At 43.0% G+C, this 24,732-nt stretch overlaps 1 protein-coding gene across 1 annotated transcript; it reads right to left on the bottom strand.

The window, feature by feature from the left end:
• Positions 1 to 17,805: 17,805 nt before the first annotated feature.
• Positions 17,806 to 23,903, bottom strand: BMP10 (bone morphogenetic protein 10). The gene is made up of 2 exons (XM_038384979.2): positions 23,562 to 23,903; positions 17,806 to 19,634 (listed from the first exon to the last, which is right to left on the bottom strand). Exons 1-2 carry the CDS (start codon positions 23,893 to 23,895, stop codon positions 18,688 to 18,690), a joined length of 1,281 nt encoding a protein of 426 aa, XP_038240907.1. The 5' UTR covers positions 23,896 to 23,903; the 3' UTR covers positions 17,806 to 18,687.
• Between the last annotated feature and the right edge of the window lie 829 nt (positions 23,904 to 24,732).

Consider the following 24,732-nt stretch of genomic DNA (forward strand, 5'->3'; position numbering starts at 1 on the left):
GGCACAGGGTCTGATCCAATGTGAAAGACTTCCACTGACTTCAGAGTAGCAGCCGTGTTAGTCTGTAATCACAAAAAGAAAAGGAGGACTTGTGGCACCTTAGAGACTAACAAATTTATTTGAGCATAAGCTTTCGTGAGCTACAGCTCACTTCATCGGATGCATTTTCCACTTAATGCATCCGATGAAATGAGCTGTAGTTCACGAAAGCTTATGCTCAAATAAATTTGTTAGTCTCTAAGGTGCCACAAGTCCTCCTTTTCTTTCCACTGACTTCAGTGGGCTATGGCTGAGTCCCCTAGTCAATATCTATGCACAACAAATGTTTAATTGTGTTATCATTCTTCTCCATGACACTCTTGTCCTGCAGCCATTACTCACGTGAGTAAATCCCCTAGACTTCCAAGGCCAGATTCCAACAGCCACATTTGCAGCCAGATTTTCCAAAGTGCTCAGCACCCAATATAAGCCCAGGGTGCTGAGGTCTGCTGAAAACCTGGCCCCATTTTTGGGCACTGAGGATTATTCGCCTGAGTGACAACGGCAGGATTGGACCCTAAATTTGCTTGATCATTACTTTGCCTGAGAGTTAACTTTGGCTGGAAGACGAGAATCTGTGTGGCGGTTTTTAATGGTGTTAGTTGGGGACTTCAGTCAAGTACCTAGTAGACAGTTTTCCAGAACACAAGCTCTAACACCCTTGTTGGCAGGCGTAGCAGAGAAGCGAAGGGTTGAATGTCCTATGGAAACTGAAGTATTTTCACACCCTTAGAGGTGTTCTTTCCATAGCAGGGGTGAAGGGGGTTTATTGCTGTGACAGGCAGAGGGAAAGTTTGCTCTGCAGCTGCCCATGACCCTGGCCAGCGATCTGTGGTTTCCAGGGCCCTCACCCTACCACATTCTTTAAGCACTGCATTTACTGGACAAAGAAAAGACACAGGATGCCTTTCATGTAGCCATAATTACACCTAGCTCTTATATAGCATTTTTCATCCATGGATCTCAAAGTGCTTTACAAAGAATGTCAGTATCCTTATGCCCATTTTATAGATGGGGAAACTGAGACACAGAGAGCCAAAGGTTACCCACTGGCAGATCAGCAACTAGACCCCAGGTCTTGTGCTCTATCCACTTGGCAACACTGCCTCTCTTTTGTTATTTAGTTATTCATGTAACTTTATTACAATTTATTGCACAGAATAGCTTTTGAGTTGCTAAACCACAAATGCCTGTGGGCGTCAGAATAGCCTGTCTGAAACCACTTATACAGCTCAAAACCCAGCCTTCTGACAGAACTTCTGGCCTGCTTCAGCACTGAGTTACACCAGTGTAAGTCAGGAACAACTCCATGGAAGAGTGGATTTACACCAGTCCGTACACCCTCCATAGTCCGCATTACTGCTCTGTGTAGACAAGCCAGGGAGCAGGGACATTGCCTGTTTAATCAAATTGAACTGGGAAAGGAGCTAAGTCAACATGAATTGAGTAACCATGTCTGGTGATTTTCCTGTGTTTATTGGATAAACATTGATTTCATTTGTTTGTTTCTTGGTGTTTATCGGTTAAAACCTAAAATCAGAAGCCCCACACATGTCTTTCTCTCTATTTCTCTGTGATCCGCTCCCTGCCCTCTCTCTATCCAATGCTGGCATTCCAGCTCTGCCCTTTCCTGCAGTTTGGCTACTGCTGGTTGAAGTCAGAGCCTTCACTAAGCAGCTCCTGAATCTCTGTGCCCCTTTGACTTTCCATCTCCTTTCACCTCTCAGCTGATCATATCTCCTTCGCCTGTTGTTCTTCCTCACTCTCGCCCTTTGCTGGCATCTGCCATTTAACTCTATAGTTCCATTCTTAAAATCCATTTTAAGATACCATTTGTTTGAGACACACTATGCAAATAAGACCCTCGCTCCTGCAGATAACGGCACAATGCATTTTAGAACCAGGACCTAGCACTGTGTTGCACTGGTTTGCCTTTACTCTGCTACACTGATTCTCGTCTTCCAGCCAAAGTGAACTGTCTCTATAAATTACGTTTACACCAGAGCAGTGTAAAGGAGCTTTGGTGTAACTGAGAATCAGGTCTTATAGCTAAATCATAACTGGCAGCATCTCATTTCATTTGTACTGAATTTTTATTTCCTCTTCTTTATCCTGTAGCTGACCCTGTATCCTGTATCCTGAATATGCTAGTCTCCCTGATACACCCATACATATAAAAGCCTGATTCCCCTTTCATTTACACCTGCATAACTGTGTTTACTTTAATGGCTTTGCTCCAGATTTGTGCTGGTATGAGTGAAAGGAGGATCAGGATATTTATTTGTCTAGTTGTCTTGTCCATTGGGATCAACTCCTGTTATCACTGAGGTAAGCAACACCCTTTGGTACATTTGACAAGCAGGTTCAGAAACTTACTAGCACAATGAGATTGGACACTCTCACCAGTTGGCAGTGTCGGGGCCTTGGCTTGGGGTCAAGAACATCACAAGAAGTTATGGAAAAGCACTAGAAGATTACATTCCTGTCACCCACTCCTAACCGTTCCTGTTTATTCAGAGAGCGAAGCAAAATATAAAGCCTTGCAGAGAGTGGCCAGCAATATGGATTTTAAAAATGAATTCATGGCAGAGTCATTCTTCTGTTTCATTCGATGGCTCAGAAATAACGCCCAGGGATTCAGACAGGGGGCAAAGCATGTTGGCACCTAATGCAATGCACAGCTGAGATATAATGTTGTCTGCATCCATGCTTTCCCTTAGGAAGGATGGTCAGTTTTTAGAGCATTAGCCTAAGGCTAAGGAGGCCATGTTCAGTTTCCTGCTTCTTGTGCGCCCTTCAGCAAGGCCACTGGTCTATCTGGTAGTTCTTTCTTTCTCGGGTAGTTATATGGTCTCCATCAGTAACCCCTGCGAAGTAGGGAAATGCAATTACCCTTATTTTACAGGCGAGAAACTGAGGCCCAGAGAGACTAAGGACGCATCTATACTGCAGCTGTAATTTCCAGCTCGGGTACACATACCTGGGTTTGCTTTGATCAAGCTAGTGTGGTAAAAATAGCTGTGTAGCTGCAGCCACATGGGCGGTAGGACAGGCTGATTGCCCCAAGTTTGGGCCTAACATTTTAGATGGGACTGTACTTGCGCGGGTTGACTCAAGTTTGAATAAAGCCTGGTCTCCCACAGCACAGGACACAGAGGGACACTGAAGAAGATGGCTGCAATTCAGTTTTGTGGCAGAGACTGCAGCTAAACATGTAGCAACAACACAAACGACACCTTGCACTTTTGTGGCACCTTTCGATCAAGGATCAATAGCATAAATGTTGGAACATGGTGTCTTTTATGCAAAGATCTCACAATACTATACCCCTCCCCAACCCCCATTTTTTGATTGTTTTTGACACCAAAACACAACAAATTTCAGCTGAACATTTTCCAGTTTTTGAACAAAAACCTGAAAACTTTTGAAGAAATTTTTTGACCAAATGATTTCTTCCCCGGTTTTCACTGACATTTTTCCTGGGAACATAACACATTCCCCAACCTAGGAAACTCTGGTTTCCATGTGTGGGTGTTCAACTGGAGACACCATGGGCTGATTTTCATTGGTGCTGAACATCCACAATGCCAATTGACTTCGATGCTTGCTCAGTGCCTCTGCATATCTCGCTCTACTGTCTTAAATTGGCCTCCCAAATACTGCGATACACACAACTGATGGACCCTTCTGAAAATTTACATCTCAACAATTTGTCCAAAGTTACAGAGCAAGTAGGGAATAGCTCCAGAAAAGAACCTAGGAATCCTGGATCCTAAACTACCTGCTCCGACCAGACTTTGGTATTCTCCATATAATCCTGACCTCCTCCTGCCCCTACAGATCAATTGGCTGAGGAACAGAGGCAGGAGGTTTCCAGCTTTGGTACCAATGGTCCCTTTGACCACAAAAATGCTCTGCCAGGTTACCCATTAACTAAGGGGCAGCACAAAGGCCAGATGCTGAGTAGCTGCTTATCTGCCTTGGGCAGAGAGAAAATGACCATCGGGGAGGGAAAAATAACCTAACCAAATCAGCCTCTTCATTGGATTAGTGTTTATTCAGTTAGACATAAACATTTATGAGCCTTTGTGTATGATCACTGTTCTATCTCCAAAATGCTTATGAAATATACATATTTGTCAAAGTTACATATGCTGGGAAATGTCAATCAGCAAGCCAGTATTCACCATAGACCACCTTGGCATCATGACTATAATTCACATTCACTACAGGGCCAGCTCCAGCCCTAGGAGTGTCAATTCACACCCAAGGAGGCACCTGCACTGGTTTGTAGCTTTCCTCCAGGGGAAAGCAGCTGTAAAATCCATTGGAGTCTCACTGGAGGAGGCTGTCCAGTAGAAGTACTGGATCAATCCATCTCTGCTCCAAATACTGATGAGGTTGTTGTGGCCAGTCCCAAGAGCATGTGAGTTGCATCATTCCATTACTGTGTCTGGGAGACCACGGCTTGTGTTCCACTGGCTGTCCAGGTTTGTAGGGGCTGAATCAAATCCTTGTTCTTTAAGTGGCATTTAAATAGAGCTTCCCCTTAGTTTGTCATGCTAAGGGATGGGTGGCTTTGTGGCCCAACCCTGTGGTATATAAGAGCTAAACTCCTTAGACCCACAAGCTCATAGATTGAGAGATTCCAAGGCCAGAAGGGACCATTGTGGTCATCTAGTTTTGACCTCCTGTACAGCACAAGCCAGAGAATGTCCCCAAAATAATTCCTAGAGCAGATCTTTTAGAAAAATATCCAAACTTGATTTTAAAATTGCCAGTGATGGAGAATCCACCATGACCCTTGGTAAATTGTGCCACTGGTTAATTACTCTGACCATTAGCAATTTACACTGAAATCCTGGTAAAGTCAATTGAACTGAGCACCATTGGGAAGGGGTCTTTCAGGTGAGACTTCATTCAGGGGCATTCTATCTACTGTGTGTCCTTAGTCATGGTATCCATAGCCCAAATCTCTTCTCACTTCCGTGGCTACTCCATATGTTGCCTGCTTCCCACCAATCCCAGAGCTGAGTATGTTCCAATGACGAGTGAATTCTATATGTGCAGTTCGTGACACGCAGCAGAATCCTACTGGGATGACGGCTGTGTCTCAAATATTATTATGATGCTGCTTCGTGAATAAAGTGCAGGGGTTAATGCATCTCTGGGGAGTATGCCGGGCTTTCTGTCTAAATTGTTTGCCTGTTTTGGAGCTCATTAGTGTTACACACAGTGCCCTGAACAATGTCACAGAGGAATGCGTGCTGCAGCCCATGTAGAGAAGGGGCTTCCATGGGTTACATTTCACAAAGCACAGCTCATCCCCTGTGCCTTCCCAGTCCTGCCATTAACAGGGGGCGAGGTCCTTGCTCAGAGGGCACTGTTTATCTTTCACATCCTAATTAGGGATGAAGAGGAAACCAGAAGAATTCTGAAGCCCAGGAAATACACATGCAATCAATACTATTGGAGCAAATCCAGAGCTGGTGGAAGCTATACCTTGGTGAGTGACAAGGCAGTGAGACATGGTGTAAACTGGTGTAACCTGGAGGGAAGAAGGAAAAGAAACATTGGGTAGACACATACGCTTTCATTGGATTAACTGAAGATGTTATTTTAAAACTGTTTAATGGAATCAAAGCAACTTTACGTGTGGACACACTTAAATTGTTTTAAAGGTGGATTTTATTGGTCTAGCTTGTACCTATAACAACCGTAATTAAATCGATGTAAACCAGATAAAAACTGATACAAATGTATCCACACCGGGCTTTGCATCTGTTTAGCTAAATCAGCTTTTAAACCAATTTAAGTTAAACTGCTGCAGCTTCTGTGTGGAGAGAAGCCCTCAGAGCACGTTATAGGAAGGCATAAAGGAGAGTCCATCTTTGGCCTTCATCTGAGGCAGTTGCTGAGCTAGTTATATAGGTCATCCCCAGAAACATGCCCATAATAACTTTGCTCTATGCTGTCATGTTATGCATTTTGTTTATTTCCCATATAGGCCTGATTTTGTTCCAATTTTCTGCTGGAGTCTGGGGTCACTCCCTGCCCCTCGCTTTCACACTCCCCTGCAGTGCAATATGGATTTCACGAGGCTGAAGATTAGGGCACTTCAGTGTCCAGTGTTCAGTGGTGGTGAGGCCAGGGAGACTTGAACGGGTAGAGGTGGGCACACCGCTAAGGTGATAAGCCCTGGGAATGGATAGTCACTGCAAAGACATTGCACGGTAGCCTTCTGTGAGTCATTGATTGCAAAGATGATAAACGGTCCCATTTATTAACGGAGTATGATGTTCACTCTGTTTTCAGCATAGGTGGTTTAAACTTTAGGCAGCAGAACTGCCCTTGGCTGAGTATTCTGTCTGATGTTCAGTAAATGGCATTCACCATAGCAGCTAGTTGAATATCCTCATTATCTGAGCATTACCGCTGTCTCCTGAAGCTTCGTATTTCGACTTTGCCTGATGAGCCTGCAGTGGCAGCTCAGAAAATGGATCCCACCAAATCTCGCAACTCCTGATCGAAACTATTCTAATCTCCAAAAAGATAAGGAGTTGCTACAGCAAAGCCAACATAAACCTGAGAGCTACGGACGATGGGATTGTTGTTTAGCTGCGGTTGCTAGTGAACTACCATACTTGCTTTCAAAGACCACCCTGTGTTTAAACCTTCTCACTTAACTCAACGCATATCTTTTCAACACCAGCTTAAGTTTGCATCCTGGTTAGCCTCATCAGCACACAGCTAAACGACATTGTTTGGGAGTTCCAAAGAAAGAAGCCAAGCATCATAGGTCTCTGTGTCTATGGCCACTCATATAATGCTCTGGATCCATACATCGCCTGATCCTGAATTCCTTTTGCAGACACAAGTGCCAGGAACTCCCTTGAAAGGAGTTCTGATGGTTCTGATTTGTATTTCAGTAGCATCTAGCAGCCCCCATCATGGACCCCATTGTGCTAGGGGCTGTACAAGCACAGAATAAAAAGTCAGTCCTTGCCCCAAAGAACTTACACTTTAAGTATCAATGATTTTTAAAGTGCTAATTGATAATAATAATTATCAATAAAATAATGTGTGTGTGTGTGTGTGTGCGCGCATGTGTGCATGCAATGGACCAGGTCTATATATCACTTGATCCTGAAATCCTGTTGCAGACAAAAGTGCCAGGAACTCCCTCGACACAAGTAGGAGTTTGTCTGCATCTGGGCAGCAGGAATAGATCCGTGGCGTGTGTGTTTGTAAATCCTTTCTGCTGCAGCAGTGCTGGCTAAAGGAGTGAGCTAGTTAAGCTGCAGGATTTTAAAAATGAATGCATTGCTTGTGAAAGATTCTCATTCTGACTGCCCGTGGAGACTGAGATTCCTCCCCTGAGCTCTCCACAGAACAGATACCAGAGCAACGCAAAGAGTAGCCTTTTCCTTAATATAGTTCAAGCAGCTGTGCACTGAAGGGACAAACTCCAAAGAGCGAGGAGTTAATTCAGTTTCTATGCCCAGGCACTCCTGGACTTCTCGACTGAGATAGTTCCACTTGTGAAGGGGGGCACCTGTCCACAAGGAACTGGACTGAGATTATCAGCTCCCAGGCTACTGACCAGTCAGCCATTAGATGGAAATAATTTCTAGGCACCATCAGCCTGAGCAGGATTCAAGCCAGTAACCTTCTACATTCTGTCAAGTCCTTGGAGGCATTCAATCAACTGATTTGACGGTTTATTTTTGTCAAACTTCTGCCTCTGTCTGTTCAACGCTGAGCATGCTGACCCAAGACATGAAGAAATAATAATGATTGAGAAAGAGGATTGGTTTTGACATTTATCTGGTCCACGCTATATAAATGTCAATATCACAGAACATAGCTGGCATTCTTATGGATAGTTAACTTATCTTAAAAGTAAGCCCTTAGTTAACCTTAGAATCTAGTCCCACATTTGCAGCACTTGGCAAGTATAGTTTGTAAGACCATAGAAAGGTTTGGAGGCTTTCATAAATTAATGGATTTCAAGGTCAGAAGGGACCACTGTGATCATCTAGTCTGACTTCCTGCATGACACAGGCTATAGAACTTCCTCAAAAACCAGAGATCCTTTTTTTCATTTTCATTAAGGAAATGTTATCATGTTTTCTGGATGTCGCCTTCCACTTCTTTTATAAAGCAAAATTCTAAAGCAAAAAAATCATCTAAGATCTCAACAATACCTCCTTTATCTGATGCTGAATTTCCAGGCCTGGCAATCAAATATCTAACTGACTTCTAGTATGTCTGTTTGTTTCTAATGTATTCAAAGAACTTAGAGAGAGAAAAATTGCTGGTAGCACAGCCATGTTAAGATATTTGCAGGTCACATTTAGTTCAAGCAATATTTGCTACCTACTCAACAAATTCAACTCGATCCTGTGTTAAGTAATCTTCAAGGTAATATGGTAGTTCAGAGTGATCGACAGCCCTGAGAAACCATATGTCTGATTCTTCTCTCACTTATGTGAGCCCTGATTCAGCAAAGCACTTGCTTAGCTTTAAGGATGTGCTGAAGTCCCATTCAGGCATGATCAGGGTAAGCTAAGGTTTGATTCAAAATACAGAGCGTCCAGCTGCTACACTGGAGAAAGACATCAAAACTGGCCACACTGCCCACTTTTCAAAGGAGAACTTTTTTAAAAAAAGGAATTTTTTTTTTACAATGGATCATAAACTTCTCTGTACTCATGAGATCCTATTGCCTTGGTGTGAGTGGGTGTACCTCTGTAGACGTCAATAGACCTGCTTATTCCAGGGTCAAATTTGTACCTTTGCATTTTCAACAAGGTTGTACAGAGTGATGAAAGGATGGGTTTGTCTGCTGATATGTCCATTCATCTCTACTAATGGATGAGCAAGGCAGAGTTTTGAGAAACTGATTTCACTAAGTAGAAAAATCTACATGAGATCATCTGCATCCGGAGCAGCACAAATTGCAGCAACAGTTAATGAGGTAACGAAGGTCCTTCTCTGTCTAAAGAAGAGACCTAGGCCCCAATTCCCCTCTGGCTGAGACTGAAGAAGCTCAGTTGAATTCAGGGGAGTCATGACCATTAAACAATGGGAGTATGTGATGGATAAATCAGGCTTAATACTCCTTTAAAACTCATTAGAGCTGGTCTTCTGGCTCCGGCAATAGAGGCTGATGTTTAAGATTCCCAGATTTGATCTCTGTTGCCGATGATGCACCCAGGGGCACAGCATAACATTATTATGAACATGGCATCTGCAGTAGATTTTTATTTTCTAGGTATACTTGGTCCTGCAGCAGGGTGATGGACTAGTTGACCTCCTGCGGTTCCTTCCAGCCCCATATTTTTAGGATTCTACGATTATCCACATCCTTTTGCTTCCTAAAAACTGAGCAAAATGATTTTAGTTTGAAGGGATCTCAGCCTGATCTAAAACTCATGGAAGTCAAGGGGAAATCTCCCCGCTGGCTGCATCTCAGGCTTTGCCTCATCTTAGTATCCCAGTGCTGAGAAACCACAATTCTCCTGGGAGCTAGAGAAAAATAGCCATTCTTTTCAGAAAGCATTGTTTTGTGTCAAGGAAACCCATTCCTTTCCTATCATTTCCTTTATTGCGGCTGCATTAATTACTGTGTTAACCTTCACAGTTCCTTTGTTTACTAGAAAGAAAAGGCAATCAAAGGAGCTGCAAAGCCTCTAAAACATTGAAAAAGAGGATGATCAATATGTCTCATGAATGACGTATGAATAGGGATGTATCCTAGACCTTTACAGAAATCAGACACTAAAGCACTTTCTAGCTTATGGTGAAATTCCTAGCCTAGTACCCTAATCACTAAATCATCCTTCCCCCGTTGTCAGGAGCGCAGTGGGGGAAGCTCCTGACTAGATGACAGAGATGTGGCTGGGCCAAATTTACATAAATGATGATGTGACCCTGTGAGCCAAGTCACAACACCACTCACTCAAATTTGGTGGGCCCATCCCTCCCTGTGTCATGACAGAGGGGCAGGTGGGCCAAGCTTCAGTGAGTGGCTTTGCGACCTGGTGCATGGATTTGTCATGTTACGCAAAGCTGGAGCAGCCAGATAGATAACCTCTGCCACCTCTTTAGCAAAATTCTGGCTGAGCCCCTACTTCTTCCATTAAGCTAGTATTAAGAAAGGGATGAAAACAGGTGAAATATCTCACATGGTGATGTGCGAAGGTGTGGTCTTACCTGACATTCGCTAACACATAGTAACTAACATGAGGAAAATCCTAGTGAAGATAAGGCAATTTGTAGTTCTTACGCCAGTTAGTAGGTCAATGGTAAAGACTATGGGAGAGCTTAGGGTTTACCTCAACCTGTTAACTCATGCAAAAAGTACATTAGGGTTTTACCTCATATTAGTTACATATAGGGTGACCAGACAGCAAAGGTGAAAAATCGGGATGGGGTGGGGGGTAATAGGAGCCTATATAAGAAAAAGACCCAAAAATTGGGACTGTCCCTATAAAATTGGGACATCTGGTCACCCTAGTTACATAGGACTGGACGGGACCTCTTGGGTCATCAAGTCCAGTCCCCAGCAGCGGCAGGCAACCCTGTCATATAATCCCGTAAACTGATGTGAGGTATGAACACACATTTTGCTTAATGAAGCAAGGCCAAGCTTAGAGTCTGCAATCAGGGCTCATCAGTGCTTCCATTTCACTGCCAGAGATCTGCTGTTTGTAAGAATGCTGGAGGTGCCTCCTGTTTCAGAGTGAAGAGAACAAAATATATACGGGGACACCCACCCTTCCTAAACCCCTCTGCAGTGCTTAATTTGTAATGAAAGTGGTGCCGGGGCTCAAGATTTTTTTTTTACTTTCATAACTGACTCAGCAAGCCCAGAGGTGCCGGGACGATGAATTCCCTGCCCTGGCAAGTCCTGGCACAAGTTAAGCACTGCCCCTCAAAAGTATTAAGGTGCTTAACTCCCATTAATTTCAATAGGAACTAAGCATCTCAATACCTTTGAGGATCTGGGCTTCTGTGCCTAGAAACTAACAAGTCCTGATTGAAATGGTTGAGCCCAACTCTAGTAACAAACAATAATAAAATTCCTAAAATGAACATCTCCTTCCTAGTGGTTCTGATAAGCATTTCCCTTATTAGTTTGGGGGCAAACAAATCCTTTTGCCTCTTTTTGTTGCTGTTGCAGCTAAAGAAGGAGCAGAAGCTGATTTTTTAACTTTTCCTGTAAATAGTGCGTTAATGAAGACAGATGGGTCAGCAGAATAAACAAAACCTCTATCTCAGGCTGGTTTTTGTTCCGGCTTTGTTTCCCAACATAGTAAGCAACCCAGCATCAACACAGTTCCCATCCTATTAACCATGCCAAATGCTGAACTGGGTCCTAAGGAAGTTTAAATTAACATTGGGCTGTAGTTTTTCAAACACTTGGAGCAGATGTTGTAAGTGCCAGAAAATCGTTTTTTATGAAGGGCGTAGCGAGGATTTGACTTAGTGTTGTGTACAGAAAATGCTTCATTGTATCTTTCCTTTTATTGGTGGCTAAGGCTGGATTTTTCAAAGGGGCAGGGGGAAATTAGCACCCAACCCGCACTGATTTTTATGGTTTCTTTGAAAATTGCAGCCTAAATCCCCTCTTTCAGGTAGGCAGTGCTCTCAGGTGGATCGCTGTGGATCCTAAGAAGGGTTGTTTAATGGTGGGAGCACGAGTTAGGACTCCGGGGTTCTGCTCCTGTCTCTGCCTTCTGAGTGCATGACTTTGGGCAAATCACTTAGGAACAACATTTTTGAAACGGCCTCAGTTTTTGGGTGACCCGCTGAAGAAACATAAGGCTTGGTCAGCAGAGGTTCTGAACACCCATGGCTTCCCACTGGCATCAGTAGATCTCAGTTTGGGCACCTAGAAGCTGCCGGGTTTGAAATATTTGGGCCTTAGCTTCCCTGTGCCTCATTTTGCCTGTCTGCAAAACGGACACCATGATATTAGTTATCAGCCCAGAGTGTGGTGAGGGCCAGTGAGTCCCTGTTTGTGAAGTGCGACCGAGGGCGCTATAAAAGTGGTGTCCTTACCTGAAGTCATCTTCTGCTTTTCCCTCAGCTCTGAGTGTCAGAGAGCTGTTGTGTGAGGGGTTTTCAGAGACAAACTCCCCTGGCCCGGGCTCACACCTCCAACCAATGGCTAATCCCAAATCTGGGTGCAGTTACCTCACGGCCACCTCTTGCTTCACAGATGGCTGCTGCAGGCCAGATTCCTTAATTCCACCCTTCCCAGGTGCATCCCCACCTCCCCCCATAGGCAGCCACATCAAGGACCCAAAACTGGAGCAACTGGCTCTCCCTCTGCCTCGGACTTAAAAAGAGCCATGAGGGGTTTCAAAGACGAACCAGGGCACCACAGAGACTGGATTTAGGGGCAGGCAACCCAGGTCACTTTTGGGGAAAATCGAACGTTTGAAGTCACATGTTTCAGGTATTCCGTGCGTGGATTCATTTTTTACTGTCCTCCTAGAATTTTCTGGGCCTTTGTAGACTCTGGTGGAACCTTCCAGGCTTTCTGAGAACGACGTTTTCCTCAAACCTCCTAGAAAGTTGTCAGCCAGGCCCTCGCGGGCATATGAGGGGTGAGGCGTCGCCAGTCAGGCAGTGAGGCAGAAGTACAGATTGACAGATCCTAGCGTGCAAATTCATTGTCTTATATGACAGGGATAAATCATGCATGCAAATTGTGCATGAAATAAAAAATAAGGTAGTCAAACGTTTAACAAATGGAGCGGGAGGGGCGCCGAAGACACTCCTTGTCTGCTGCGCCATTTTGTCTAGGGCCAGCCCTGGCAGTGGGGGAGGGTGATGACCAGGAATAAGGGGGGTGTGATTTGCTGGGAGCCATGGCCAGGTTCATAGGCTCCGACTTCCTAATTTCCGCGGGGGTCCTTGACCCTTGCGCCGCCCCAGGCGCCGCCCCCCCTCCGCCCCCTTCCCCCAAGGCCCCACCCCCACCCATCTCTTCCCATCCCCCTGCCCCGCCCCACCTCTTCCCACCCCATTGCGCCCCTCCCCTGAGTGCGCCTTGCCCTGGCTCCACCCCCTCCCCCGCAGTGCCTCCTGCACGCTGCTGAACAGCAGATCGCAGCAGGCAGGAGGCGGGGAGGGGGAGAAGCTGATCAGCAGGGCCGCTGGTGGGTGCTGAGCACCCACTATTTTTCCCCCTGGGTGCTCCAGTTCCGGAGCACCCATGGAGTCGGTGCCTATGGCCAGGTTCCCCTCACACACCAACCAGCCACAGCTAGGGAGAGAGAATGCTCTGATCTGCTGCCAGTTCATCATGTGGTTCTCTCATGCAGCCTACTGGCTCAGCAAACCACTTCAGACTGCTCATAACCTCAGGGGCTAGGATCAGACAGAGCTGGGGGCCATGATGTCGGGGAAGGATATTCTGAGCTACCAAGTTAGGCTACAGTTCCAGAGCATGGGGATGACTGGATCCGCAAAGTGCCAAGAAACCATGACATGAGCTGTGATCTAGTGGAAGGAGCATTGGACCATGAGTCAGGACTCCTGGGTTCTATTATCTTCAGCCAGGCCTAGAAGGGGTAGTGCAAGAAAACCGCTTGGGAAAGTTTGTTTTGGGGGGAATTTCTAGTCCAGTTTTGCAGACCCAAGAGATGTAGAAAGTTTGGAGAAACATCAAAACTTTTAGGTGGGTATCTGAGCCGGTCACGAATGCTGAACCTTTCCCCCAGGGGAGAATAAAACTCTCAGAGGTTCAAATTCACCCAGAACTACGTCTGTTGATCTGAGAGCAGAACTCTGCAACCCTCGCTCGCATCAGCGAACCTTACTAACCCAAATCACTTCCCTTCTCAGGGCCTCTGTTTCCCCTCCCATCCTTCATCTGTCTTGTCTACTTAGGTTGTAAGATCTTTAGGGCCAGGACTGTCTGCTACTATATGTTTCTACAGTACCTAGCCCAAAGGGGACCTAAAATTGCTTGGGACACCAAAGCTGTGTCTACACCACGGGGACTATAGAGGCATACTATAGTGCTGTAGCTACTCCAGCATAAGCCTGTAGTGTAGATGCATCCTATAGCAACGGAAGGGGTTTTTCTGTTGCTGTAGGAACTCTACTTCCCAGAGTGATGGTAGCTACATTGACAAAAGCATTCTGCTGTTGACCTAGCTGCATCTACACCGGGGATTAGCTTGACATCGCTATGGCACTCCGCGGTTTGGATTATTCCCAACCCCAAGAATTGCAGCTATGTCGACTTAAATTTTAAGTGTAGACCAGGCCGTATGTGCTACTCTAATATAAATAATAAACAGAAGTAGGAATCCCATTGAAGTTGGTAGTTTATGTGAGCAAAGGTTGCTGAGGTAGGTAGTTTGCAAAGAATATATCTTTTGATAATGTGTAACATTTTAGGGATATTTTGCAAAATTTATTAAAAAAGAACACTCCAAAATTGAAACTATTTTCTTAGGAATACCTTTTCATTTTCTTTTTTATTTGGCTTTAAAAAATAAGAGACAAAAGTCCATTAACATTGACATCAAGCAGGTCAGGAAAGAAAAGAAAATCAATTTAGGCTATTAATTAAAGTGAAAAATAAATGTGTAAAAAATGTAAGAAGCAGAAATCATAAATTATATTTTTTCATTAATATAATTAATCTCTTCCCAGCCCTGGAAAATGTTTCAAGAGATTCATATTTGATTTATTGATAACAGAATGTGAAACATGATGTTTTATATTGTATTGTTTTTAGCAACCAAGGCCCTGAACCTCCAAACACATTTAAGTTAAGCATGTTTGTGTTTGCAGGATCGGGCTTAATTTATTAATTTTAAAATGGCACACAAGAAAACCTCTTTTTAAAAAAAAATAGACCACATGCTCCCACTGCATTATGCATGGTCATAGTATAAACAATATTTATATTGTAGTCGGAATACACAGAGAGCCAGCAAATTGCAGTTACCCAGTCATCTTTGGCACTGGGTTGAAGTCATTCTATTAAAGAAATGCCCTTTTTAAAAACGGAAACCTTACAAAGAGATGAAAAATTCTGATTAGTTAAAATTTCATGTTATGAACAATATAGAGCATACACAAATGCATGGTTCATGATATATTAAAATTGTGGTTTAACAATGTTTTCCCAAAGAACATCATAATAAGGTGTTTCTTATTTTCTTACTAATTGCCATTAGGAGGTTTCTTGCACATTTCTCTGATACCTGGGTTCCCCTGACTGGCCGCAGTCAGAGACAAGATGCAGCCACCGCTAGCCAGGGTTAATGCCTACAAAGCCTAGTAGCTGAAGTGCCTTCAGCATTTGCCTCGGAGTTGTGGCAAACCTGGCACTCCACTAGTACCTTAGTGTTTTGTTGTACTGCAGAAAAAAGGTTAATTAATAATAGACTGGATGAACCATTGTGCTATTTTGGCTTGGTTCCTATGTTCCTAGGTACTGATCCTCTAAATGCTTCTTTATGCATCCTCTAAATGTAACTTCATGCTCCTGTGCATAAATGTTTGCAGAATTGAACCCTACTTTTCTTAACCTTTTTATAATAATGTAACAAATCTATGACAATTCAGTATTTTACCACATGGCCCCCTTATGGTGACAGTGTGGGAACAGAACATATCCTTTTGTAGTCTCCAACTACCTGAGCTCAAGCAAAAGGAGATTCTTCACTGGCTGTTAACAGTATAGGTCGTATGATATGCGGTTTAGCCTTTCTGATGCTATTCAGTAGAGGAAAGGGGTACAAATATACACAAGCCTGTTGCAGAAAAGAGATGATAAAATACATGACGGATTATTGCAAACGATAATTGTTATACCACTGACATGGTGAACGGTTTGTACTAGCTTCATATGAACAGCAAATAGTTTGGGCATGCCATATTAAAAGGAATTTGTGGAGGTCTCACTTAAAATGATTCATGCTAATGGATTAAGAAGATTTCACATCTATTACATGTTTTTAACCTGCCATTTATCCAAGGTTAAGATTATGAAGTTGCAAAGTGGAATGGTCCATAAGGCAATGACAAGGAGTACTTGTGGCACCTTAGAGACTAACAAATTTATTTGAGCATAAGTGAGCTGTAGCTCACGAAAGCTTATGCTCAAATAAATTTGTTAGTCTCTAAGATGCCAGAAGTCCTCCTTTTCTTTTTGCGAATACAGACTAACACGGCTGCTACTCTGAAACAAGGCAATGACAGTCATTTTCCCAGCTGGTCTAAATCAGCTAAATCAGTGTAGCTCCATTGATCGAGCCCGCTAGTTGGAAATGCACCACCTACTCTGCACAACTTTACAATAGACTACATAGTTAGAGCACTTAAAGCAATTATATCCTTGATAGAGTTTGTATCTATCAGACAAGACTATGCATTCTCCAAGATGCTTTCACTGTGGTGGATTGTCTGAAGGTAGGAAGGATTATAATAATGTACTATATTTACAAAGATCTATAAAAAGCAAACAAACAAAAACAACCCACTTTGGAGTAATGCTCAACAGAAGGCCTCAAAATATAAGTTGTTCAGTACAAGGTTTTATCGGAGTGGGAATACATATGAGCACAAAAATAAAACATTTTGTATTCTACATTATATTACAAAGGCGGACAGTCAATAAATAGATCAATAAATAATGGGAAGCACAGAAGTTTGCGTGAATGGAGGTGAAACTGGTTTCAGTTGGTGCTCGATAAAGTCTTTTGTGTTCATTCCCATGAAGTGTCAGAGTCAGTTCTTTCAAAGACAAGTCTCTTATCTCTTCCAGTGAAGATAACTTTGCCTTAAAAGTGTAGAACAGATGCAGGACAGTACAGTAGGCTCTGGCGGAGGCTGGGGGAGTCAACGTCACTTACACTTCCCCAAGAATCTGACAAATTTGCAGCTTAATATAAATAAAGTGACGGGCCTATTGTTTCTCAGCTCCGACACCTTCTTATCGCCATGATTTGTTGCAGAAGAGTGGCGGAAACATGGCATGTGACTCCATCATATATAGTTTAAGTGTGTGTGTGTGCGGGAGCAATGTCTTTATGAATTGACAACTTCAACACGTACAGAAAGGAAAGATCCTCTTTGTGTAGTTGGGGAGGAGGGATTTCCTTTTCTGCCTAGTTTTAAATGGACTAAGCACAGTGTTACTTGCCATTTGAGTTGGATTATATAGATTTAGTTATACATAACCTATTAGCCACCTAGGGGGAAGGCTCCCAGCTGGTGTAAATCAGCATATCTTTGAGGAGTTCAGTAGAGCTACTATGAAGATTTCACCCAGCTAAAGTCCTAGCCCTTGATATGCAACATGCATCAAATGTGGAATTTTACATCCAAAGTCAGCAGCACTGCTATATACAAGGAATTTGATAATAAACAAATGGTAGAAGCATTTCTTGCTTTGTGCAATAACAAAGAGGCAGTCTGCCAGAGCATTGCCCCCACCTGACATTGCAGATAGGCAATGTTTGGTTGAGGGGGGTTAGAAGAGGGGAAATTTCCTTTCTTTTCATGGCTTCCATCCCTCTCTTTGGATACTGCTAAACCATCCCTGCTAAAATGGCTTTTATGTTTAATCCCAGGTTGGTAAAAATATTTCTTAAAGAGTCATGGTAAATTTTTCAAAAGGAATTAAACGACTTAGAAGCCTAAGTCCCACTGGGGGGAGGGATAGCTCAGTGGTTTGAGCTCTAGCCTGCTAAACCCAGGCTTGTGAGCCCAACTCTTGAGGGGGCCATTCAGGGATCTGGGGCAAAAACTAGAGACTGGTCCTGCTTTGAGCAGGGGATTGGACTAGATGACCTCCTGAGGTCCCTTTCAACCCTGAGATTCTATGACGCTTAATGGGGGCTGATTTTGCCAAATGTTTTACTTGATTATTTGACAAAGACTTTATCTCTTGATCTTAGCCAATTATTCAATCCAAACACTGTGTGGATGTTACATCAGGTTCACAGTTTCACTGACTGCAAATTTTAATGTGAACACAAGCACTGCAAAACTGTTTTCACTGACTCCAAACACATCAGCAAGGAATTATTTTCTACTGAAATGCAATGAAAAGTTATAGCATAAATACCCAGGAACATCCCTGAGAATAAAATGCTAACTTGGGCTCGTGAGGGGAAGGGAGGGATGGGAATGCACCTATCGGAATATGCCATAATATAAAGCATGTAACATATCACTTTATTATGTTCATTCAGTTCATGTTTTAATCCCTGCAGTGGGGATGCATTTCAAACAATGTCCTTGTGACCACAACACATTTTTTTTAAAGAAATAAAATCCATGAATGTTACTCCATGGCATTAAGGCTGTCTATTCTGGGGCAAAGAACCCCAACAACCCAGTGATTTGGTTTTCCTTTTTTGTTTTGTTTCTGAAGGAAGCCTCTCTCACAAGAAGCAAAACAGCAAGAAGAAGCAAGCGCTGGAACAAAATATACATTCCATACAATCATATGACCTGCCTGTTCCCTATGACATGAAACATACAATTATCTGTACACGCCTCATTAAATAACCTTATTAAATAGGAAATGCAAAATGTACAAATTTACAGACTGAATTATTAAATACTCCCCTGGTGCACGCACGGGGCATGCATTCCTTTCTACTATCGGCAGCCACACTCTGCAACTGCCATCCCCTCATATTTGAACTTGTAAGTAACCACCCCTGCGTCTAAGTAGAGGATGGAGATGGGATCAAGCTTGGTAGGTACACAGCAGGCTTTGGAAGCTTTCTGAGGATTCTTCAGGTGAACCAAAGTCTGGACAATGGCGTGTTTAGTTGGCGTGACGTGTTCAGTTAAAGGGTAGGAGCACACTCCGCGGCACTCGTAGGCTTCGTATCCCGTTGGGGCGATGATCCAGGAATCCCAGCCAATCTCCTTGAAGTCGATATAGAGTGGAGTCCTTTTGCAGTAGTTGCCCTTGGCATTCCTCCGGATACGGGCTGTGGAGTCATAAATGATGTTGGATCGCATCTGGAGCAGCGCCTCTTCACCGGGCCCGTTGTGGAAGTTGCCCATGCCCAGCTTCTCCAAATCCAGCAGCTGCTCATGGTCTATCATTTCATCCAGTTCCTGCTTCTCCTCTTTTTTGTCATTGCTCAGGTCATCTGAGAACACAATCAACAGAGGCACATGCTTGGCCTCGGAATTGATGTCAATATCGAGTTTCCCCTCTCCGTTTGGCTCCTCCCCTTCTCCGCTCTCTATCTGCACCTCTAGCCTGTGAGTGGCCAGCTCTAACCTACGCCAGCGCCTCATGGCATCTGTGATATCAAAGGCCTCCCACTCGCTGTTGGTGCCGTAGATCTGCCTGGATACAAGTGCTACCATTTTTCTCTCCTCTCCTTCTCTCCCGGCATTGTTGTTCTCCAGTACTTCAAAAATGGTGACTTTCCTATCCAGCCCATCATAGAGTATTCTGTCCCGCTCCACCAGTGTGTAGAGTCTCAGCTCTGCCATGGTGATCTCTTCATGGTGAGGGATGGAGACGTTGAAGAGAAGAGGGTATTTCCGGATTCCTGTGACACCAATAGGGTGGGAAGTCAGATCTGGAAATGACAAAGATCAACATAAATAAACACTTTGGAACTGAAAATATTTCCAGCAGAAATATTCATGCATGGAACTCAGCCTTGCATGTCTTGTATTCCTTGGTTTCAGTGTGAACAGTTACAGGACAATGATAATAAATAGGAATAATGGATTGTCACACAACATTTTATTTATGTCATCAGTGAGGTGGATGGTTTGTATTGGGTCTTCAAGGAAAACAAGGTCAGATCATGATAATGGCAATGAACTTGGATTTATAGCTCTCTTTCTTCCAACGTGGCTACCCAAGTGCTTTATAAAAGGTCCTTCCTGATTGTACAAATTATTGTATATAGGAATTGCTTTGCCCACCACTGAGATGAAGCCACCTCTGGAGCACAAATACAGCAGCTTTTTAAAATGTGAATATCACCATTACACAAAATCTTAGGACAGGAAATGAAGAGGAATACTATATCCAACTGAAGGGACATGGGGGATTGGAGATGGGAAGAATGACACATACACTGTTTCTGCAGCAAAAGTAGGCTGCATTCATAACTGTTTATCTTTTTGTCTATTAAAAGGGGATCTATCTTTCTATGGAATATCTACTAGATCCCCTCATAAATAGTGTGATCTCCTTTACCTTCAATTGATCCTCTTTACAGTGCCACACTCCTCAGGTATACACGGTGAATTTGTATCTTCACTGGTGATCTGGTACAACACATTAAAATTCCTACCGCTGTCTCTGATGAAGTGTTGCATAGATCGCCCAGTAGAAACAAATGATACCATAAGCTTCCACCAGTGTCTGAAGACTGCAGCCACCAAGGAAAGAGACAAGTTGTTTAGGGTGATGCAAAGACTTATAACTAGGAGAAACGGGAAGTTAGGTCTTGATTCAAAGCCCACTGAAGCCATGGAAATATTCCCATTTTGACGTCCATAGGTTTTGGATCTGTCTTGAAAGGAGCAAAAGAAAACTGCTGTACTTACTTAGGAGCTTTTGAGAGTATTAATTAATCAAATGTATAACTAGCAAATAATCTAATCTAATCTATCTATCTATGTTTATACATACACCATCTGCATTTCTTCATACATATAGGAAATTTAGAAAAAGTTTGTATTTATTGCTGCAGTTGCCTAATATCAATAACAACTCTGAAACGAGATTAGGAAATATAGATTTAGCAAACATGTCTACAAGGGCAGAGGGGATGGACTGCATGGAACCTGTACATTTTCCCATCTCTGATTTCTATGACTCTGGGATTGATATATTTATGGAAACATTTGGTTGACAAAGCTACAAATATTGGCTCTGAGTTACCAAAGCACTTTAGCAAATGAGTAGTTCCATTGACTTTAATGGGACTTCAGTGTTTTCTGATGTTTGCAAACCCATCTGTTGTTTAAAAAGAAAAAAAATATCAAAGAAGCCAAACATGAGAGGTCCTGTTTGCCCTCTCTTTCCATTGACTTTAGTTGGGAGTTTAAAAGCACTCAGAATCTGTCTCCATGTCTAGTGAGCGTGACTCACTTCAAAACTGGAAGTGGCATCAGAACTTAATGTGACCTCGAGGGCTTCCCAGCCCGCAGGATGCTGGAGAATAAGTCCACTGTCATGGTGACATGTATGGTCTTGGGGTGGGGAAAAGTCAGCTGACTGCATAGAAGATGGACATGAATAATTCATTGGAAGTGGGTAGGGACACGCTCTTGTGGGAAACTGGGTGTGTCACTTCCTGATTAGAGAGAAAAATAAGTCAGGATGGGCGTCTGGCCACAAGACTGGCTAAGCAGGAAAACTCAACGGGTCAAATTCCCCTCTCACGATTACCTGTACATCCTCATTGGTGTCAATTAGGATGCACTGCTGTCTGAAGGAGGAGGATTTAGCCCAGAAAAGTTTATTTAAATTTTCAAGTCATGACCACATTAGAATCATACCTGCAATTGAGCCAGGCTGCTCCATGAGCTAAAACTGCTAATGAACAATCGTCATAAAGTTCTACTGCTTCCACCCATTCCATTATCATCTTCTGCTAACACAAGCAGATAAGTATAAAGATTGCATTGCGTGATCTGTTCCATCTCTTTTATCAATATAATTGCAAGCACTTTATTTTTAACCATACAAAAGGCCCATAAGACATAAAATCCAGATTCCCTAGTTGTTACTGACTTTCTAGAAATACAAAGGAGAGACAATTAAAATAAACCCTCTGAACTATACGTGTGCATATAGAGAGCATTTGTATTAGCATATGAGTATCTGAATCTATGCTTCTGGCCTAGAAGAAAGGACAGGAACCTGCCAAAAAGGTAGGAAGTTACTCTGAGTTTGACACAGCCATTGCAGACTTCATATAATGATGAAAATGATGCTTGGCCTCTCTGTTGTATTTAAGAAAATGAATGGAACTGTGCATTGTTACATTTAATAAAAATAAAGGACGACTGCGGATTTATACTAGTAAAACACATAGGATTTCCCCCTTAGTATACTGTACTTGCCCAATTATAGTCCATTTATATTCCTGATACTTTTTCATCTTAAAATTGCAAGTGTCAGAAAAGGACAATACTCATTATTCCATATTCCTTCAGGGCCAGATTGTGAATGCCTTCTCTACGCTCATGAGCAGTCATTCATCCCATGGTCTTCAGCATGCATAAGTGGTTCACAATCCAGCCCTCAGTGAATTAAATGTTATCTATATGTTGAAGAAATACACAGTTAAAGTGGATTTGAACTTTAAGGCAAAGCCTTTGAAAACCAGAAACATGTAGCTGGATAAGAATGCACACATCTGAATAAGGTATAGATGAGCCCATAACTAGTCATAGCATCAAGCTGAATTGTCAAATTTAGGTCACATATACTCAGTGATTGCTCTGTTATCTTGTAGTTTTGGACTTCATCAGTAAAACTGAGACTGGCATAATAGAAGAGCCATTTTTATTTGAATTATCACACGTCAAGCTGAGTTGTTAAAAAAAATCAACTCAATCCTATTTGCAAACAGAATATTTCGCGGAGCATAAATGATTTGTTGAAAAGCCTTTTTAATATATCGCCCACATTGTTACTCATGCATGAAGCATGAAGAAATCATCATTAGCTCGTATCTGAGCCTTACATTCCTCTCATTATGTAGCCATTGCAGGAAAATGTTCAATTGCATGATATTTGTAACTCTCTAAACTCATGATTTTATGTATTTTTAGTTAAAATTTTTTGAAAAATAGAAATTACTTTATTTCCTCAAAAATGAACACCGAGGGTTATCAAAAGTCATCCTAGAGAGGCGCTAGTTGCATATTTTTCTATATATTCTACTGATTTTACTTCACACACCAACCCTTGGGACCCATTAAAGACTAAATTGGGAAGTTATTATGAGAGTGTCATTCACTGTTTGGTTAGGAATCCATGAAGAGATTGGGCTTCCCAAACGAGAATTTGTACCATTGCATGGGTTGTGAAAGAGGGTTTTTCCCATTAATTCAGTTACTGTCTCTCTTTGAAAATCTGATGCCTATGAAGGTGACATATAAATGATTCATATGCTTTCTGGGATGATGACGATTTGTTTGTATTACATACCCGCAATATGCAAACATAAAAGAAGACATTGCCCCTACCCCAAAGTGCTTACTGTCTCAAAGATATAATAGGCAAAGGACGGGGGGAAAGGTTACATCAGAAAAGCAATGTGAGCTGGTTGATTATAGGCACATGCCATGTTAGTTTGTTAACTCCAGCTGCATCTCTATCTAATCACTGTAAACTCCTTCCCCCGCCCCCCAATTCAGTCTTCATGCTCCATGCATTGTAAACAGGTGTCTTGTTGGTTATAAGCAATGCCCACTCATTCTTAGGTTTCAGAGTAGCAGCTGTGTTAGTCTATTCCGAAGAGTATGGATCTTACCTTCATTTTTGAAGCTTCTAACAATATTTGCGGATGGCATTGAGGTCCTATCAGTGGCAAACCTGTTGTATAGCTCTAACATGTATTCTGGGGGCTCCACCTTAGCTGTTTCATGCAGGGGAATATCAGAGAGGTTCAATGTCTTCAAGAACTCGTTTTTCATGTTCTGAAGCAGCGTGCTGAAATCAACTCCGTCCTGCTCCGAAAGGAGCTCGTCAAAGAGGGGCACATCTTCCTCCAGGGAAGACTGCTCCAGGCTCATGATGGGACTGCAAGCTGCAAGGTGCACCAACAGAGAGAGGGTTGCCCACAGCTGAATGGCGACAGTATCCATTCCTTCACTCTAGCCTCCAACCGCACTCAACAAGATTTAGCTCTCGTGTGGGCTAAGTGGCTATTTTATCCTCTGGGTTGTGTGCAGCTTGTGTCACAGAGTTGACAAGTTTGGAAGCCCTCGTCTGAAGCTTGTGATCAGTCCTCGCTCGCTGTCTCTCCCTCCCCCCACACCCTCCAAAACCAGGTCTCAGTAATTGGATATAACACGCTCTCTCCTATGGTAGCCTTGTCTCTCTTATCTCTTGTAGTGTAAGCTGTCCACCAGATTTTCTGTTGCTATCTCACAAACCCCCTCTCCCTTAATGAGCATTTTGTAAACATTCTGCACTTGGACCCTCTGAGATAGGACAATTTTCTCCTTGGACTGGATCTGCCCTTCCTTTTCCCCCTTGTAGCTGACTTTCTTTGGCATGCATGGCCAACTTTTATCCATACAGCTTTGTTATGATTTCAGCTGAAAATGCAAATGACACAGAGCTTAGGTCTAGCTTAGGTATACCAACAGTAAATAAAGGCCCACTTAAATATTAACAGAGTTACACCTGTGCCCTTTATCCCCTATTCCAGATCTAAATTGTCCAGCCCAAGTAAAGGCTTTACTTAGATGAAAAGCACTTTGAGGCAGGGACCATCTTTTTGTTCTGTTTGTACAGCACCTAGCACAATGGGGTTCTGGTCCATGCCTAGGGCTCCATGCCTAGGGCACTATGGTCATACAAACAATAAATAACAACAACAATAATAAGACCACAGGAGGCCCTGAAGACAATGGAAGGGGTATGATTATATTAAGCAGGAGAATGCAAAGATTTTGCACTCACTGCAGCTGTGGGCT

Source organism: Dermochelys coriacea, chromosome 26 (genome assembly GCF_009764565.3).
Source record: "Dermochelys coriacea isolate rDerCor1 chromosome 26, rDerCor1.pri.v4, whole genome shotgun sequence".
NCBI lineage: Eukaryota > Metazoa > Chordata > Testudines > Dermochelyidae > Dermochelys > Dermochelys coriacea.

What these genes read in the sequence shown, in the direction of transcription:
- BMP10 (XM_038384979.2), bottom strand. Translation starts at nt 23,895, where the DNA reads ATGGATACTGTCGCCATTCAGCTGTGGGCAACCCTCTCTCTGTTGGTG. An exon ending in TAGAAGCTTCAAAAATGAAG is followed by an intron (nt 19,635 to 23,561) that starts GTAAGATCCATA and finishes TGTCATTTCCAG; the next exon opens with ATCTGACTTCCCACCCTATT.